Below are 19,428 nucleotides of genomic sequence, written 5' to 3' on the forward strand. Positions count from 1 at the left end.
AGAGAGGGAGAGAGGGAGAGAGAGAGGGAGGGAGGGAGGGAGAGAGAGGGAGAGAGAGAGAGAGAGACCTAAACTTTGAGCTCTTTGAGAAGGGCAGAAACTATTTTATCTTACATAAGGTGATCAACATGCTTGGCGTTCAAAATACATACTCTGTTCTGATGAGCCTCCAACTTGATAAAGGAGCATTTTCTGAGATCTCCTCCCATATCAGCGAATGTTTGTGGAGTAGTTTGGTTGTCGCGATCGTGCGCAGCCAGAGTGCGCACGAGCTGCTGAGCAGCCCATTGCCTGTGCTGTGAAGACAGCCTGGAGGACAGGCAGCAAGCTGCTAGGGCATTAGCCAGCTCCAGAGGGCCTACAGCGGAAGGATCATAGGAAGGATGGACATACAACTGAGCAGTTAAATCTCCTTAAATAAAACAATAAAATAATACCCAGGTGAGAGCTGGTGGTGAACAAACAAAAATGGGTTAACCCATATCTTTTAAGAATTAGCACTTTTGTAAGCATTCATTTCACTAACATATGCATACAAGGTATAATGCATTTATCTCACACCAAATTCTATAATAAATCTCATTCATTGCAAATGTACATTTATATTCATCAATCAATAGTCTTTGCTCTAAGGACACATAGACTGAGAATGCAGCAGAAATAATTTTAAGGCCAGGGCAGAGGCAGCATGCCCTAAAAAATAAGAATTTGGCTTTTGTGACTCAAAAGTGGTCTGGTCTTAACAGCCAGTTAAGGGACTGGGCTGATAGATCCAAAGGCCCATCTCTCTTGGCCAAGTGGTCCTAATGGAGAGAAGGGTAGTAGTGATTAAGCAGTCCCTTCAAAGGTTTTTATCTTAGGACAAAGAGAAAAATAGCAGTACCTTCATCTCAATTTTATTAAGGAAACCCAGGATTATTGTCTATGGTGACTCAAACCATAATCTAATACAATAATCTAATCAAATGAAAACGAATTTGGTACATTTACTAATATTGGTTTCTATGTACAATGAAAAAGTATCCATGCACTTCTTTTATGATCTAAAATTAAGAAGTATACATGTTATATAATTCATCACACATAACAATGCCAAAAGGGATTTTTAAAAACATGAATAAATTGATAAGGAGACTACACAAACTGATTAGAAGACTGTACAAATTAAATGGAATGGAACTTACCTTTCTTTTCAACTTCTGACTTATCATAGTTAGGTCTCAGTTTGGCCCCTTTGTCTGCTAGTAGTGCCACAAGGGCCTGAGTTACAACAAAGTTTGGGGAGGTTACAAGCTTATTCTCTTCAGCAATTCCTCGGAGAAAGCTGGGTAGAAATTTTCGCTGAATTGGATCATCGACTGTGGTTAGATTTACACCTGTTGCAGCAGAAATCAAGTTCTGAAGAGGCAATTGGAACAAACAAATTTAATTTTTACATACAATTTTGGAACAAAAAGAAGATTTCACCTCAAAAGGCTCTTTTAAGAATCTGTTGGAAATAAACAATGCAACAAGAAAAGTCCTGAAAACTAGCTTACCTGTGTACACAACTGTACCAGGAGTTTTGCGGCACTAGGTGTGTTTGATGCCAGACATCCCACTGCTGTGCTTAGGTAGGCCAGGCAAGAGATGGGCTTGTTGGCCTTGCTGTGCCCTCCCCGTGAGCGTTCTGAGGTGCCTGCCGTGGCAGAAGGGCTGGTAGAGAGACCAGCTCTCCCTGCTGCAGCCAAGCACATCAATCGCACCAGTGTTCGGATATCTGTAAGCCCCAGAGATTCAAGACCAGCAGCCAGGCTACAACTGGAACCACTACCAGAAAAGGAAACACATCAGATGGATAAAGATAGCTGATTTTTTAAAGGACCATTGGGAACCCCACATATCAGCCATAGTACCAACAACCAAAATAAAAGGTAGACTGTAATATCACTTGTCATACATATCCTAAGAGATGTCCAAAAATATTAGGTAAGCTGTTAACTGTTATTGAAACTTTAAAAAAAAATAAATATTGACATATACTTGAAGTATAACTGAATTACCAAAGTATAACATACAGGCATGTTCACAAATGATGAATGTGCATAAATTGAATAAACCCATGCGACTGACTCTCAGATTAAGAAACTAAACATTAGCAACACCTTAGAAGTCTGCTCAGGCCCTTCTTAGTCACTGTGCCCTCGAAAGTAACCATTATTCTGACTTCTAAAGCCATAAATCAGTTTCACCTGTTTTTGAACTTTATATAACTAAAATAATAAAGTATGTATTCTTTTGTGTCTGGCTTTTTTTGCTCAACATTATGCTTTTAAGTCTCATCCATGTTGTTGCATTATAGCAGTAGTTACTCATTTTCACTGACACATAAATGAAATCCACCACAATTTATCTATACAGATGACATCAGGTGGTTTCCAGCATGGTGCTATTATGCATAATACTGCCATGAATGTTCCTTCTTATGTCTTTGGGTGCATATATACAAGCACTTCTGATGGCTGTACACCCAAAAGTAAATTTCTGGGTCAAGAAATATGTTAATATTCACCTTTAGTTGGTACCACTGAACAGTTTTCTAAAGCAGTGTACCAATTTATTTCCTCACCAGCAGGGTATGAGAGTTCTGTGTTCCACATCCTCATGCTCACCTTTTCCCCCTAAATCTTTTAAACTTTAGCAATACTGTTGGTTGTGTGGTAGTATCTCACTGGGTTTTCATTTTCATTTCTCTGAAGACTAATGAGGTTGAGCACCTCCTTTTTCATATTTATTGGCCATTTGGATATCCTCTTTTATATTATTTTGTATTTTGTCCATTTTTCTTGTCTGTCTTTTTCTTACTGATTTATAGGAATTATTTACATATTCTGTTGGTTATATGCATTGCTAATATCTTCTCCCATTCAGTGGTTTTTGTTTTTTTGTTTTTTTTTTTTACTTTCTGAGTTTTTACTTTCTTAATGACTTTTGCTGAACATAAGGTTCTTTTTTAATGCAGTCCAACATATCAATCTTTTTCTTTATGGTGAAGGCCTTTTGTGACTTAAGAAATCTCTGCCTGTCCCAAGATCAAGAATAAATTCTTCCCATGTTGCCTTACAGAAACATTATTGATCTTTTACATTTAGCTCTAAGAGCCGTTTGGAAATATTTGTTTTATATAGTGTGAGGTTAGGGCCAACACTCATTTTTTTTCCCTATGTAAATAAACCATCTGACTTAGCCCAAGTTATTGAGAAGACCATCCTTTCCTCATTGTTCTGCAGTATAAACACTGTCATAAATCAAACCATAAATCAAGTGTTTATCTACGTATATGTGTGGGTCAGTTTCTGAACTCTTCTCCACTATCCAAATTGTCTATTCTTGAGCCAGTACTGCACAGTCTCATCTAAATTTTATTTTGATTTCTTTCAGAGTCCTTCTGTCTTCACTGACACGTAAATACCCTAGCTTAACCATTTCTTTTCTTTTATGTCTTTGTAAAAATGACATTTCTTTTTTTTTTTTAATTGGGGAACAGCCATGGTCATTGGTTACACATTGCTTTCATGCTACTACAATGTCATAGTTAATTCTTTTTTTTTGTTTTTTAAGGAGGGCGCAGCTCACATTGGTCCATGTGGGGATCGAACTGGCAACCTTGGTCTTATCAGCATGACACTCTAACCAACTGAGCTAACTGGTCACCCCTAACCATTTCTTTTCTTTTCTTTATAAATATTTTATTAGGGAGTTGGGAGAGGGAACAGAGTTTGGGGAATCAGGGAAGGGGAACAGACAAGTTGCTGTCCTTTTGTTCTTCAGTCTAGTTATGGAGGACGTTGCTTCACTGGCCCATATTGGTATTGTGATCATTGCGCTCTTCCTGGTTGAGGCAAATCGGTCACCGGCCATTGGACAGCTGCTCATGGCGGCTCACGGCAGCTGGTGGCCGCTCACGCTGGCTGCCGGCTACTCATGATTGCTTACAACAGCCCACCGCAGCCTACGCTGTCGCCAGCAACTCATAGCAGCCCAGCTCCAGGTCGAGCTGTTGTTCAGCATCTTAGCTGAGGAGGGCAGTATCACTGGCCCACGTGGGACCCAAACCAGCGGCCCTGCTGCTCAGAGCTCACGCTCCCAAGCCAACTCTTAACCAACGAGCCACTTGGCCGGCCCATCATTTCTTAAATGGATATCTTTTAGGTATTCTTGATTCTCTTCCCTTTTTTAACATTATAAGCCACAGTATGAACATGTCAAGAGTCTCCATGATGGAATCTGCAGGTTGACTTAGCTACACAGTTGGTTAATTCTGCAGAAAAATTCGTTCAACCTTTTATTTTGACCCTGTACCAAATGGATCAAATAGCCATAGCTTCGCATTTCGGATAATCAAATAAAATGTTTGCAGTTTACTCAGTTACTATAATGGCATTATTTTCTACCTAAAAAGAGCCAAGTATTAACTGAATAACTGATCGAATGAATGAATAACAATGATGGCTATGTCCAAATTTTCATTCAATAGTACGTAGATATTCAAGTTTTAAAAAATTCTATCTCATCCTCCCAAACAATAGCCAGACTCCTGTCTAATATATACTAGAATCTAACTCAGCATCATTTTACGCAAAGTAACACTTACCTGACTGAGAGAAGAGACAGCGCTCTCATGACCATGGTTCTGGCCAGAAGAACCTGAGCAGCAGCAGTGACTCTCCTTAGAGCCACCACCCGGTCGTGAGGGTTTGCTAAGGCAGCTGCCTGCTCACCTAACGTTATTCTCCCAGAGGAACTCTTTTCTACAGAGCCATGGCAACCTGAAAAACATTAAGATTTTGTTTAGTTCTCAACATGGTAAGAAAAAATAACCGGACTACTAAAAAAATTTCTCACTCTACCTACGTTCTATGCTGCAAGGAAATACTACAAACCAGTGTGTTTTGCTCATCTGGAACTTTGTTATACAGAAAATTCCTTGGGAGAAATAGGTATTTCTAAGTTAATAATCTATTACAGAAGAAATACGTTTCTTACATTTTTTTTGTTTTATTTTGCTCATGCATCATATCTATTGATATTAATATAGGAAAGATCTAGTTTTAAAAATATGCTTTGACTACATATTAAGAAGTGAATCATCAATTCTGCCCAATTCTTTATTTTGTATTCCCTACAGCAAAAAGTTACCATACCCTCTCAAATAAAAAAAAGACTGCAAAATAGTTCTTAACCAGTTCCAGTATTTTATCATGGTGTTAAAAAAAAAATCTTACATTTTATAAATTTTTTATCACTTCAATATTTCACATACACACAAAAATCAAAACTTAATATTACATTATACCTTAAAAATTTTAAAACAACTAACTAAAGATACTTGGATACTTGATGGGTGGGACAATGTTGAACCCTTATTCTTATGATTATTTACCTTTACCTTATTATTATTGGCCTAAGAAATAAATTAATGTAGACTCTATAAAATCCATGCCAATCATCATTTCAGTTTACCTATTTGCATTAGAGTCTCTTCCATACTGTTGGTGGCTGTTACCATTGCTACTGATGCTCCCAATGGATCACTGTCAGGGAACTGAACTGGTTCTGGTACAATACGTCGGTCGTTTAAACCAAGTGGTCCAGCAAGTAATTCAAATTCTTCTTCACCTGTTAGCTTTTCATCTTCATCAACATCCAACATATCCCAGTCTTCTGGAATTTAAATAAACAGATGTATGGTATATGAATATAAACATGACATAACCCTGCTGACAATGGTTATTGTGAGATATGTCTAAGATGCAGGTGGACTGAAACTCGTTGCCCACAAAATGAACTATGGCACCATCTCCTGGTGACCTAACCAAACTGCACTCCTGAGGAATAGTGAGAATAGAAGGGAAAGTGAGTCAGAGCAGTCAAATCTATTTAAAGCAATAGCAAATGTTGTAGCTAGTAATGGAAGTTTCAACTAATAAAAAATATTGTTACAGGACCAGCAAAGCGTTCTTAACTCTGTCCATAATAATTAAGGAATGAGTTCTTTCAAGTAAATGAATGCTCCAGACAAATTGATGCTCATTTCTTTCTTTTTTTTTACTTTTACTTTTATCAATTAGGATAAATACTGAAAATGTACTATATACTTTCTTTACTTTTAAAAAAAAGCCACAGAAATGAACATTCTGTGGTGAAACTAGTAGTTGAACCCAGGTCCTTTTCCTTTAACTTTTAAAACTAGGGCTGTTGCTATTAAACTAGCTTAAGCTTTAGGGAAAGTTTAAGTTAAGATGTAATAAATACAAACACACACAAAGGTAAATTTTAGTAACCAGATGTTAAGCAGAAGGTATATATAAACATACATGTAAAAGAAGCTATCAAAACAACTACCTTCATATACACTGTCCTGCTTGCCAATTAGATCTGGAGCTTGTCCCTTGTACCTGCACCAAATATGAAGAACATTGTGTATTTATATGAAACAGTTAGCACCCAAAAATGCAAATTAAGTCATTAGGACATTTTAAGAGGTCATTAATAAAGCAACACAAATAAAAAGTGTGTTTCATGTTATGGGCTAATGTAATAAAATCTGTTGGTATGTAGGTACACACATGCTTACAAAACCAATGACTATTTTACCAAATTACTGGGGAGGTTTCTGAGTCACCAACAACTTTTTAAATCAAAGCCTATACCAGAATACCATAAAGGTTTCAATAGTTGACAATAAGGTAAAAAAAAACCTTATTACAGATCAATTGCTATTCAAGGCATAAAGAGGTAATACTTTCGTAGAAGCTCATTTACTTTTTTTTTTTAAATTTTTTATATATATATTTTTTATTTATTTTATTTTTATTTTTTTTTTAAGCTGAGCTATCCTGCCACCTGTTGGCAGCTCAGCAGCTGCTCAGCTTAGGCCGGGCATTAAATCGCTGTTGCTCAGAGCTCAAACTCTTGAGCGAGCTCTTAACCAACTGAGCTACTCGGCTGGTCCTAAATTTTTTTTCTTTTTTAAAAATTATTAGTTTCAGGAATACAAAACAATACAATAGTTATCCTTTTCACCCCTTACAAAGTGACAACCCTCCTCCTCCCATCCACTGCCTTCCCACCCCAATATCATACATCTATTACAATTCCATTGACTCCATTCCCATACTATACTCCACATCCCATGACTATATATGTATTACATTATAGTTGACATATAATATTATTCAACAGCAGCTTCAGATGTACAGTGCAGTGGTCAGGCCTCTATACCGTCCATGAAGTGGTCTCCCTAACAAGACATGAGACCATCTGTCCCCCTAAAAAATATTTACAACATTATTGATTATATTCCCCAAACAGTCTTTTCTATCTCCGAGGCAATAGTGCAGTTACCAATTTATGTTGTCTCATCCTTTCCCCTTCTCCCTCATCCCCACCCGTCCCATCTAGCAATCATCAATTTTTTCTCTGTGTCTCTGATACTATTTCTGTTTACATTACTCATTTATTCAGTTCTTTAAATTCCACATATAACGGAGATAATATGGTATTTGTCTATCTCTGACTGACTTATTTCACTCAGCATAATGTTCTCTAGGTCCATCCAGATCGTTGCAAATGGTACGATCACCTTCTTCTTTATAGCGGAGTAATAATCCATTGTGAAAATGTACCACAGTTTCTTAGTCCAGTCGTCTACCGATGGGCATTTCAGTTGTTTCCAAGTCTTGGCTATTGTAAATAGCGCTGCAATGAACATAGGAGTGCATATATTTTTTTGAATTAGTGTCTTGGGTTTTTCTGGATAAATACCTAAGAGTGGAATTGCTGGGTCATAAAGCAGTTCCATTTCCAGTTTTTTTAGATACCTCCATACTGATTTCCATAGTGGCTGCACCAATCCGCAATCCCACCAACAGTGCACCAGGGTTCCCTTTTCTCCACAACCTCACCAGCACTTGTTTGTTGACTGATGATAGCCATTCTGACCGGGGTAAGGTGGTATCTCATTGAGGTTTTTATTTGCATTTCCCTAATGATTAGTGATGTTGAACATTTTTTCATATGCCTGTTGGCCATCTGTATGTCCTCTTTAGAGAAATGTCTCTTCATATCCTCTGCCCACTTATTAATTGGGTTGTTTTTTCGGTGTTGAGTTGAATGTTTTATAAATTTTGGATATTAACCCCTTATCAGATATATCGTTGACAAATATCTTCTCCCATTCAGTAGGCTTCCTTTTTGTTTTATTGATGGGTTTCCTTTGTTGTAAAAAAACTTTTAAGTTTGATGTAATCCCATATGTTCATGTTTTCTTTTATGTCCCTTGCCCGTGGGGATGTATCAGTAAAAATATTGCTCAGGGTAATATCTGCTAATTTATTCCCTATATTTCCTTCTTGGAGTTTTATGGTTTCAGGTCTTACGTTTAAGTCTTTAATCCATTTTGAATTTGTTCTTATATATGGCATAAGGAGGTGGTCCAGTTTCATTTTTTTGCATGTGTCAGTCCAATTTTCCCAGCACCATTTATTAAATAGACTATCTTTAACCCCAATGTAAATTCTTGCTTCCCTTGTCATAGACTAACTGTCCATATATACATGGATTTATTTCTGGGCTCTCTATTCTGTTCCATTGATCTATGTGCCTGTTTTTATGCCAGTACCATACTATTTTGATAACTATAGCCTTGTAGTATGGTTTGATGTTTGGTAGCATGATACCCCTGACTTTGTTCTTATTTCTCAGGATTGCCGTGGCTATTCGGGGTCTTTTATGGTTCCATATAAATTTTAGGATTATATTTTCTATTTCTGTGAAAAATGCCCTTGGTAGTTTTATATATATATAAAACTTGGTAGTTATATATATGCATTAAATCTATATATTGCTTTAGGCAGTATGGACATTTTAACTATATTAATTCTTCCATGAGCATGGTAGGTGTTTCCATTTATTTGTATCTTCTTTTATTTCTTTCCTCAGTGTCTTATAATTTTCTGAGTACAGGTCTTTTATTTTGTTGGTTAAATTTATTCCTAAGTATTTTATAGTTCTTGAAGCAATTGTAAATGGGACTTTTCTTAATTTCTCCTTCCAATAGTTTATTATTGGTATATACAAATGCAACTGATTTCTGAATATTAATTTTGTATCCTGCTACCTTACTGAATTTGTCTATCAGTTCCAATAGTTTTCTGATGGGAGTCTTTGGGGTTCTCTATATATAGTGTCAGGTCATCTGCATATAATGACAATTTTACTTCCTTCTTACCAATTTGGATGCTTTTTATTTCTTTTTCTTGTCTGATTGCTGTGGCTAGAACTTCCAGAACTATGTTGAATAAAAGTGGAGAAAGTGGACAGACTTGTCTTGTTCCTGATCTTAAGGGGAATGGTTTTAGCTTTTCCCCATTGAGTATGATGTTAGCTGTGGGTTTAACATAAATGGCCTTTATTATGTTGAAATATGATTCCTCTATTCCCACTTTGCTAAGAGTTTTTATCATAAATGGCTGCTGTATTCTGACAAATGCTTTTTCTGCATCTACTGATATGACCATATGATTTTTATTTTTCATTTTGTAGTTGTGGTGTATCACATTAATTGATTTGCAGATATTGAACCAACCTTGCATACTAGGGATGAAACCCACTTGATCATGGTGATCTTCTTAATATATTGCTGAATTCTGTTTGCTTATATTTTGTTGAGGATTTTTGCATCTATGTTCATCAGGGATATCAGCCTGTAGTTTTCCTTTTTGTACTGTCTTTGTCTGGTTTTGGAATCAGGGTGATCGTGGCTTCATAGAAAGAGTTTGGGAGCCTTCCCTCCTTCTGGACTTTTTGGAATAGTTTGAGAAGAATAGGTGATAATTCTTTTTTGAATGTTTGGTAAAATTCACTTGTGAAGCCATCTGGTCCCGGGCTTTTGTTTGTTGGGAGCTTGTTGATTACTGTTTCAATTTCCTTGGTGGTAATCAGTCAGTTCAGATTTTCTGTTTCTTCTTGAGTTAGCTTTGGAAGACTGTATGCTTCTAGAAAACTATCCATTTCTTCCACATTGTCAAATTTGTTGGCCTATAGTTGCTCATAGTAATTTCTTAAAATTTTTTGTATTTCTGTGGTGTCTGTTGTCACTTCACCTCTTTCATTCCTGATTTTACTAATTTGAGTCCTCTTTTTTTGTTGTTTTTTTGATGAGTCTGGCTAAAAGTTTGTCAATTTTGTTTACCTTCTCAAAAAACCAGCTCTTGGTTTCATTGATCTTTTGTATTATTTTTCTGGTTTATATTTTGTTTATTTCTGCTCTGGTCTTTATTATCTTCTTCCTTGTACTTCCTTTGGGCTTATTTTGCTGTTCTTTTTCCAGTTCCCTGAGGTGTAAGGATAACCTGATTTGAGATTTTTCTTGCTTCTTTAGGTAGGCCTGCACTGCTATGAACTTCCCTCTTAGGACTGCTTTCGCTGCATCTCATAGATTTTGGGTCATGGTGTTTTCATTTTCGTTTGGCTCGAGGTATCTTTTGATTTCCTCCTTGATCTCATTTTTTACCTACTCACTATTTAGTAGCATGTTATTCAGCCTCCATGTATTTGTGTGCTTTCCGGATTTCTTCTTATAATTGATTTCTAGTTTCATAGCATTATGGTTGGAGAAGATGCTTTGTATGATTTCAGTCTTCTTAAATTTATTGAGACTTGTTTTGTGGCCTAACATGTGGTCTATCTAGGAAAATGTTCCATGTGCACTTGAGAAGAATGTATATTCTGTAGCTTTGGGGTGAAATGCTAAAATCCAGCTGGTCTAATGTGTCATTTAAGGTCGTTGTTTCCACACTGATTTTCTGTCTGGAGGATCTGTCAATTGGTGACAGTGGGGTGTTGAAGTCCCCTACTATGATAGTGTTACTGTTGATCTCTGTCTTTATATCTGTCAATATCTGTTTTATATATTTAGGAGCTACTATGTTAAGTGCATAGATGTTTACTAGGGTTATGTCCTCTTGTTGGATCAATCCCTTTATTATTATGACGTGCCCTTCTTTGTCCTTTATTATATTCTTCAATTTAAAGTCCATTTTATCTGATATAAGTATTGCTACTCCAGCTTTTTTCTCAGCTCCATTTGCATTAAATATTTTACTCCATCCCTTTACTTTCAGCCTGTATGTGTCTTTTGATCTGAGGTGAGTCTCCTGTATACAGCATATGCAAGGATCTTGCTTTCTTATCCATTCAGCCACCTTATGTCTTTTGATTGGGGCATTTAATCCATTTACATTTAATGTGATTATTGACAGGCACATAGTTATTGCCATTTTGTTATTTGTGTTCCTGGTCTTTTGTTAGTTGTTTTTCTCTTTTTTCTGCTTAAAGCCCTTTTAACATTTCCTGCAATTCAGGCTTGGTGGTAATGAATTCCTCTAGTTTATTCTTTTCTGGGAAGCTCTTTATCTCTCCTTCGATTTTAAATGATAACCTTGCTGGATAAAGCAATCTAGGTTGTAGGCCTTTTTTTTCATCACTTTGAAACCCTCCTGCCACTCCCTTCTGGCCTGCCAAGTTTCTGTAGAAAAGTCGGCTGATATTCTTATGGGGATGCCCTTGTAAGTAACTTGCTGCCTGTCCTTTGCTGCTTTTAGGATTCTGTCTTTGTCTTTAACCCTTGCCATTTTCTCTATAATGTGTCTTGGTGTGGGCCTATTTGGGATCATCTTGGTTAGAACTCTCTGTACTTCCTGGGCTTGTATGTCAATTTCCTTTGCTAGGTTAGAGGAGTTTTCAGACATTATTACTTCAAATTATGTTCTCAATCCCTTGCTCCCTTCTCTTCTCCTTCTGGTATTCCTATGATGCGCATGTTGTTGCACTTGATGTTGTCGCCCAGCTCTCTTAAACTATTTTCAGTGTTTTTTTATTCTTGTTTCTTTTTGTTGTCCCGTTTGGATAATCACGGCTATCTTGTCTTCTAAGTCACTGATTCGATCCTCTGCTTCATCCAATCTGCTAGTAATTCCATTGAGTTTGTTTTTTAATTCAGTAGTTGTATTTTTTAGTTCTAGCTGGTTGTTTTTCATGATTTCTTTATCCTTCTTTATATTCTCATTAATTTCCTTGAACATTCTAATAATCAGTGTTCTGAACTCTGTCTCCGATAGGTTGTTTACCTCTATTTCCTCTAGCTCCACTGAGTTTCTTTTGTTCTTTTATTTGGGATGTGTTTCTTTGTTTCCCTATTCTGGCTTACTCTTTGTGCTTGCTTCAATGTAATAGGTAGATCCCCTAGGTCTCTCAGTCTTTTCTGGGTGGACTTATGTGGTATGTGTCCTTTATAATTTAATTACTCAGTCTCCTTATTCTCCTGTGCGTGTGTACCAGAGGTGTTCCTTGTGTTGTGTGTCTTCTCCTGTTGAAGTTGAGCTTTGATTGCTTTTGGCTTGTCAGTAGGTGGGATTGACGCCCAGGCTGACTAGCTGTGAGGATTAGCCGTGTCCACAGTTTATGAGCTGCTGTATGCAAGTTGACCCCTCCAATGAGGCTTGTCCCCTATGGCCTCTTGTGCCTGTAGCGATTTCCCTTTGGGTGTTACTCTTGTAGGTCAAACCCTGTAATCCTCTGGTTTTATCTAACGCTGGCCTCTGGGTGTGATGATTCTTGTGCCTCTTTGGCTGGGCCCTGCTGCAGAGTGATTTTAGAGCAAAACAGATCAACAAGCACAACCACAATAGCCACCAAAGGAAACTAGATACTCTTACAGTAAAAAACAACCAACAACCTACACTTAACATGTACAGAACTATCAAACATACAAAAGAAGAAAACAAACAAAAACAAAACAAACAAAACAAAAAACAAAGTAAAATATAATAAAATAAAAAATAAACACAAAAGACAAAATAGCAACACCCAAAAAATAAAAATTGCAGAAAAATGTAAAGAGGGAGGAAAAGTACAGCAGTGAAAAGAAAGAAGATGGGAGAGAGAGAGGATAGAAAAGAAAGAAGGAAAGAAAGAGAAAAAAAAATATATATATATGGACATATATATCCACATGTATACACCTATATATGCCTATATTAAAAAACTAAAAATGATAATAATGAAATAGAAAACAAAAACAACCAAAACAAGCAACCAAAAAAAAACCCCCAAAACACCCCCAAAAAACAAAACAACCCAAAAAACAAAACAACAAAAAACACGTGAAAAACAAACAAACAAAAATAACAACCAGTGCCAGTCTTGGCTAATGTCCACCAAGCTCTCCCCAGGTTGTCCTCTGCTATACAAAAACTCCTCAGCATCTTGTGGGGGCAGAGCCGGCCACTTTGCACATATAGTGACCCTGGCAATGCAGGTCTATTGTAGATGAGTGGGGTTATGAGGTGTGATTGGTAGTTTTTACAAAGTCAATGCCATTTCTGCTCTCGGCTGCCCCAAGGCACGCTGAGTGCTGCCCAGCCAGACTGCTGGATGTGCGTCTTCTGGCACTCTTTCTGCTGGAGGCTGTCGGGGGTGTGAGATTTCAGAGCCACCTGATGGGGGTGCTGTGAGTGAATGAGCAGCTGAAGTTGCCCTGCCTCCCAAGCTGTGCAGGAGAGGTGGGGACAGGGTGCTAGTAGGCTCACACTCCACAGCCTCTTCTCATGCGAAGTTTCTCAACCCCTTGGGAGTAGGAGCACCTCTGTAATCTGACCCTACTCCTCCATTCAAGGGTCAGCTTAAGACTCTGGCAAGGCGGGGGCCAAGGTTTCTGAGGAGGATGGGAGTGGGTTCTTATCTATGCACCATTTTGAGCTGAGGCTTCTGCTTCAGACACTCCAGCCGAGCTCCTGCAGCGCTCCAGAAGGGACCGCAGGGGCGCAGGAACTGAGCCCACCCTGGCACTGCAATGCTCTCCGCTCTGCCTCCTGGGTTCCCATGTCTCTGCAGCTGCAGGTGCAGGCTGCGTCTCCACGCATCTCGCTTCCCTCTTCCCCCCGCTCGCCTAGTTTGAGGCTTCAGCCTCAGAGTTGGCGCACCGCGGAGCTCCTGTTGCACTCCCGGTGGGACCGGGTGGGTGCAGGGACTGAGCCCGCCCTGGCCCTGCAATGCTCTCCGTTATGTCTCCTGGGGCCCCATGGCTCTGCAGCCGTGGGTGCGGACCGCGCCTCTGCACACACGTCACCTCTCTCTATCCCCACTGGCCCGCCCGAGGCCTCTGCCTCAGACTGCAAACTGTCGCGCTCTTGCTGCTCTCTAGGCGGGCCACGAGGCACGGGGAGCGAACCGCGGGAACACTCTCCCATCTGCTCTCTGAGGCCCCACGTCTCAGCAGCAGCTGTGGGAGCGGGCTGCACCTCCACGCCGTCTTGCTTCCTTCTTCCCCCACTCGCCCAGTCTGCCTACCTTCCAGTAATCAGCGAGCGAGTCTCTTAGCTGCTCTGTGTGATCAGAGGTTTGTTTAAAGAATTACAGCAGTTCAAACTGCGGCGATTTCCAGGGGAGAACTCAGGGAGCCCTCCTCACAGCCGCCATTTTCCCCTTGAATCCTCTCATTTACTCTTAATAATCTATTTTTTCATCAAGGAAAAATTCTTCAGTAAGATGTCAAAAATATGGTGAAAAACACCAATGAAAAAACTCAACATAATCCTCCTAAATATTAAGGCAAGCCTCCCACCACAACTTGCCAACACGTCAAAGGTTACCATAGTGAAACTCCAGTGAAGGACCTGCTGACATACCACTGTTCCTGGACCAGGGGCTCCCAGCTCTGACAGGAACATGAGTTCCTCAACCTCCTCCATTCTTCCTGCCCCCAATTCAGAAATCACAGGACTTTAGGAAAGGTCAAAAAGTAACTCCTCTCAAGAAAAAACTATAATTCTCATGTCCTTAATGAGAGACACTTCATATTCTTCATTCAGAGGGTCTGGAAAGCCATACAATTTCAAAGTACCTTTCAGAACTTGTTGTCTTGGATTTGGTCTTCAGGGCTAAGTACTTTTCCCTGCAGCTGCCACACAGCAGGTAGTATGGGTTTCCACTCCCACATTCACCACCGAACCAGCCATCCACGTAGGAGCCGTTGCTGCGATAGCCCTGCCGGTTTGCACTGCGCCCACAGCCTGGGTGATTTCTCTTCATGTGCTGGTTGAAGCTGACAACACTGCATTCACACAGCTCACACACCACCACTTCCTCCCTGTCTTCAGACTCACAAACATGCTGCACAAAATTACATATCCAATTATTAGTCAGTTCACATAAAATTAAGACGAGGTCAATAGATTATTTATGATATTAAATTAACTACTTTGTTTACATGTGCTGGAATATTTGGGAGATTAATGCTACATAAATTTCTTTCAAGTCAGAATTCACTCACAATCTGAAGATGTTCTTTCCCATTCCCCTCTTTAATAAGTTATAAAAGTAACTGACTACACAACTGAGAAAAGAGAATAAAAATAACAATTTGCCTCATCTCAAATGATTTTTTAAAACTCCCTCTAACGAAAACTACTTTTTATCTGGTCATATAACATGCATACCTATTTTCTGAATTTCTAAGACGTCATTAAGATTCATTTATCTTATTAATAATATAGTAGATGCTCTTTCCTATAGAACTCACATCTTTGACTTTTTCAGTTCCCTGCCACAAAAGCATAACGCTAAACAATGTAAACATACAAACCCGCCATGTACCCTGCCCCTGGATGAGGTATTTACAAGATCTAGGTGGCATTGGTTCCTAGAATGAGGCATTAACAATGATTAAATGGAACCTATAAAGGAGAAGGGCATGCATTCAGTAGCAAGGTGAGCACAGCAGCCATGTTACAGACCCAGCAGAGTTGATTGGGACCTCAAGCCTGTTCGTAATCTACCTTTGATATTAGAATCAAATATTACCACAATATGGCTCTATTCATCTAGTCTGGGGAGAGAAGCAATAAAATCGCACAGAGACAGCAACAAGAGAGACTTTTTCTTATTAGTTTGTAGGTATCAAAGTAACTTCAAGCGTTAGAGCCCCAAACTTTAGGATGAGATGTACGACTTTCGAGAGTGTTACAACTCTAGGCAAGGCTGTTATTAGTAATAAGCTGTAAGAACAGGAGGGCAGGAAAATAAGTCAGAGCAGCCCCCGCTGCAGTCACACACACCCAGGTAGGCCAATCCAGTACCTCTGGGATCCACATTCCCAGAATATCATTTTCACTGGTCAGGTCTTGTCCAAACATAGCTTCCATGGCTTCATCATCAAGATCAATTTCCAATTCCTCATCTAAATTAAAGTCATACAACGCCCCTGGGTCTTGCTGCAAAGATATTCCTTCTCTCCGACTTTGATTCCTGTGGGCCTGCACAGAGCGGTATAACCCCGCTCAGAACAAAACAAAAAAAGGAATTTTATTTGCATGTATAAAATAATTCTGAATATTTCACCAATTCTTAACTGCCATACATGCAGGTCAGAGCCTATCTCACCTGACTTACTGGAGTCCAGATCATAAACATAAAATTTTACCTATCACATGTGTTTTATTTTCTGTAAAATGGGGATAACAGCACTCATACCAAGCAGGGCGGTTCACAGGTTTAAATAAGATAATCTATGTAAAGGGCCGGCCGAGCGGCACATTGGTTAAGAGCTGGCTTGGGACGCCAGAGGGCCCCGGTTCGGATCCCACATATGAGGGCCAGTGACACTGCCCTCTACAGCTAAGATGCTGAACAACAGCTCAACCTGGAGCGGGGTTGCCGTGAGTCGCTGGCGATGGCATAGGCTGCAGCCCCTGCTGCAGTGGATTGCCATGGGTTACCATGTGTAGCCAGCAGCCAGCATGAGCGGCTGACCAGAAGCCGGCGACTGATCTGCCTCGCCCCGGAAGAGCGCAATGATGGTGCCAACTTGGGCCAGTGAAGCAACTTGAGCTAGTCCTCCACAACTAGACTGAAGAACAAAAAGACAGCAACTTGTCTATTCCCCTTCCCCCAATTCCCCAGCGCTGTTCCCATCCCCCAATTCCCCAATAAAAATCTTTAAAAAAAAGATAATCCATGTAAAATACTTCGTAACATATGTTATATAGAATAACAGTAAGTGTGGGCTATTATTATTTTAGTTCTGTTTTTTTTTAAATCGGTCTCTTTCATTATATATTAAGTATACATCCTATATTTTCTAGGACAGTCTCAATTTCTCTGTTCCCATAAATTACTGAATCACTATTTTTGTTTTAATATTGCAAGGATCAAACTCTGTTTTCACAAATCACATATCCTAATTTTTAGTTCAGAAAATATGTTCCCTGTAACTTATACTTCACATGCCCAGACCATAATCCTGTAATGAGGGAATTTATTTTTGCGGATCTAGGGCTTTACTTAGTAGTGAACCCCTAAAGCTCACAGAGAACATCAGAAAAGCCAGTGACTACTTCTTTGGCACAGTGCTCTTATCAGCTCCTTTTCTACACTGATATTAAATTTTAAGCACGCACCTTCATCTCTTAAATTATAAGTTGCTTGAGGGCAGAGAGTATTTATAAAATTTCTCAATATTTACAAGTGACCAGTATAGCCTTCTGCACCCACAGGGAACTTACAAATAAATCTATGAATGCATGCTATGATTTCAATTATGTAAAATTATATAAATACACAGAAAGTAATATGCAAACAGCTGTTCTGTTAATATGGAAGAACTGAGTATTTAGTATCATTAGTTTACATCTCTTTAATTTTCCTTTTATATTGACTTTAAAATATAAGCAAACTATATGATACTTTTACCAAGAGAATGTGAAACATATAATTACCTGCTCTTGCTAGCAATGTGCGAGCAGCTAAATCAAACTTGTGCCTTCTTGTTACTGCTGAGCGACCCCTAGCTGGTTGTCCACTTCCAGAAGCTGCATTCTCTGTATGATCCAGATTATCAGGGCTGCAAGTGCAAGTTTGAAAGCAACACAGATTCTTAAAACCAATCATGAATAGAAAGCATAGGTGCATGCTTGCTTGTGGTGGTATGTTTTCCTCCAAATATTACCAAGAATAAAATAAGTTTACGATATAACTTGGAAATATATCTTTTGTCCCTGGTAAAGCTCCTAAGTTTTAAATGTGTCATATTGCCATGAGCAATAACTTTATCTGATTTTGAATTATGTCAATAATGAAATGATGCTTAATGCATGTTCAAATTCAAATGGGATCCGTGGCCTTAACTAAATCTTAAATAATTAAATTCTTAAATTTAAAATGATCGGGAACCCTTGCCTAGGAGAAGCAGATATTTCAAAATAAGTTATGAAAATATTCACTGAGTTGTCAGAAAAAGTCTGCATATTTACATAAGATGCAAGCCATGGTAACCATATGACTCTATAGGCTAAAATTAAAAATGAAGATTTAAAGTCATAAGAAGTGCCGAACGGGGAAAAATTTAGGAAGAATTGTAGAATATTTTATTACATCTCATTAAGGCTAGGCATTATCACAAAACTCTTTTCTCAACTTAAAAAAGGGGTATATTGTACTCTACATTAAAAACTGAAGAAGAAATTAAAATATAAATATATATTAAGAGACAGAAAAGACTTAAAAGTTTAATTTAATTAATCAAATGCATTAATTAAATCAATTTCTAATATTGTAGTGAACATTCTATGTTATATCACTTATATGAAATAAAATTATTCTATCAGCATGTTTATTTCAAAATAAACTTGTTTTAATTTTCAGTTTCCTTTTCAGATCAATTTTACATAAAAGTTATTTCCTTCTTTCCATGAAAACATCCATTCAAGTCAAAAGCTGTCATGTCATTTTTACCCTTCACAGAAACATAAACTTGCAACTGAAATGTCCATCTTTTTACATATCTCTACTTACCAACTTTATATACCATTAGAAACACCTATGATGGGAAATAAACAGGGCTCTTGGGGGCATCATTTATAACATGAACAGAAATATGGAAATTGGGAATTTCACCTTTCACTAAAACCTTCCTCCATTTCAGCAGCATCAGCTGATGGTATGTCTCCTGGTGACTGCAGATAACAAGGATCATTTGACTTCCCACCACTGCCTAGGACTGCTGCTCCGTGCCTTGAGTCTGCTATGCTGCTCCCTGACTGAGGCTCCTCCTCGTCCTCATGCCCAGGGTGCTCTATCATCCACATGGCAAGGACAGTGATGTTCTGGGCATCAGCCTCTCCTCGAGCACCTGAAGAGGAATAAAAAAAATTCTGATACTGACTGTGGGCAAAATAATTAGTTATTCATGCTATCAGCTTAAGAGTGGCAGCTCTGATGCCATTGTAACTAAATCTGGTGTTAAAAATCTTACCAAGCTTTATGACCTCTTAAAACATATATTGCCCCCTTCCCCAATTCCCCAATAAAATCTTAATAAAAAAAATTAAA

At 38.6% G+C, this 19,428-nt stretch overlaps 1 protein-coding gene across 1 annotated transcript in view; it reads right to left on the minus strand.

Annotated features, from left to right (window-relative positions):
• The window catches only part of HERC1 (HECT and RLD domain containing E3 ubiquitin protein ligase family member 1), a 205,579-nt gene that overhangs the window by 36,583 nt on the left and 149,568 nt on the right, over window positions 1-19,428 (minus strand). The window contains exons 42-51 of the mRNA XM_019650781.1: window positions 18,994-19,228; window positions 17,817-17,941; window positions 16,158-16,378; window positions 14,945-15,213; window positions 6,385-6,437; window positions 5,503-5,703; window positions 4,634-4,808; window positions 1,539-1,809; window positions 1,185-1,398; window positions 153-358 (exon numbers count right to left, since the gene is read on the minus strand). Coding sequence (XP_019506326.1) covers window positions 153-358; window positions 1,185-1,398; window positions 1,539-1,809; window positions 4,634-4,808; window positions 5,503-5,703; window positions 6,385-6,437; window positions 14,945-15,213; window positions 16,158-16,378; window positions 17,817-17,941; window positions 18,994-19,228 — 1,970 coding nt within the window. The remainder of the gene's footprint in view (window positions 1-152; window positions 359-1,184; window positions 1,399-1,538; window positions 1,810-4,633; window positions 4,809-5,502; window positions 5,704-6,384; window positions 6,438-14,944; window positions 15,214-16,157; window positions 16,379-17,816; window positions 17,942-18,993; window positions 19,229-19,428) is intronic.

The sequence above is a fragment of the Hipposideros armiger genome, unplaced genomic scaffold, assembly GCF_001890085.2.
Source record: "Hipposideros armiger isolate ML-2016 unplaced genomic scaffold, ASM189008v1 scaffold_147, whole genome shotgun sequence".
NCBI classification, from domain to species: Eukaryota; Metazoa; Chordata; class Mammalia; order Chiroptera; family Hipposideridae; genus Hipposideros; species Hipposideros armiger.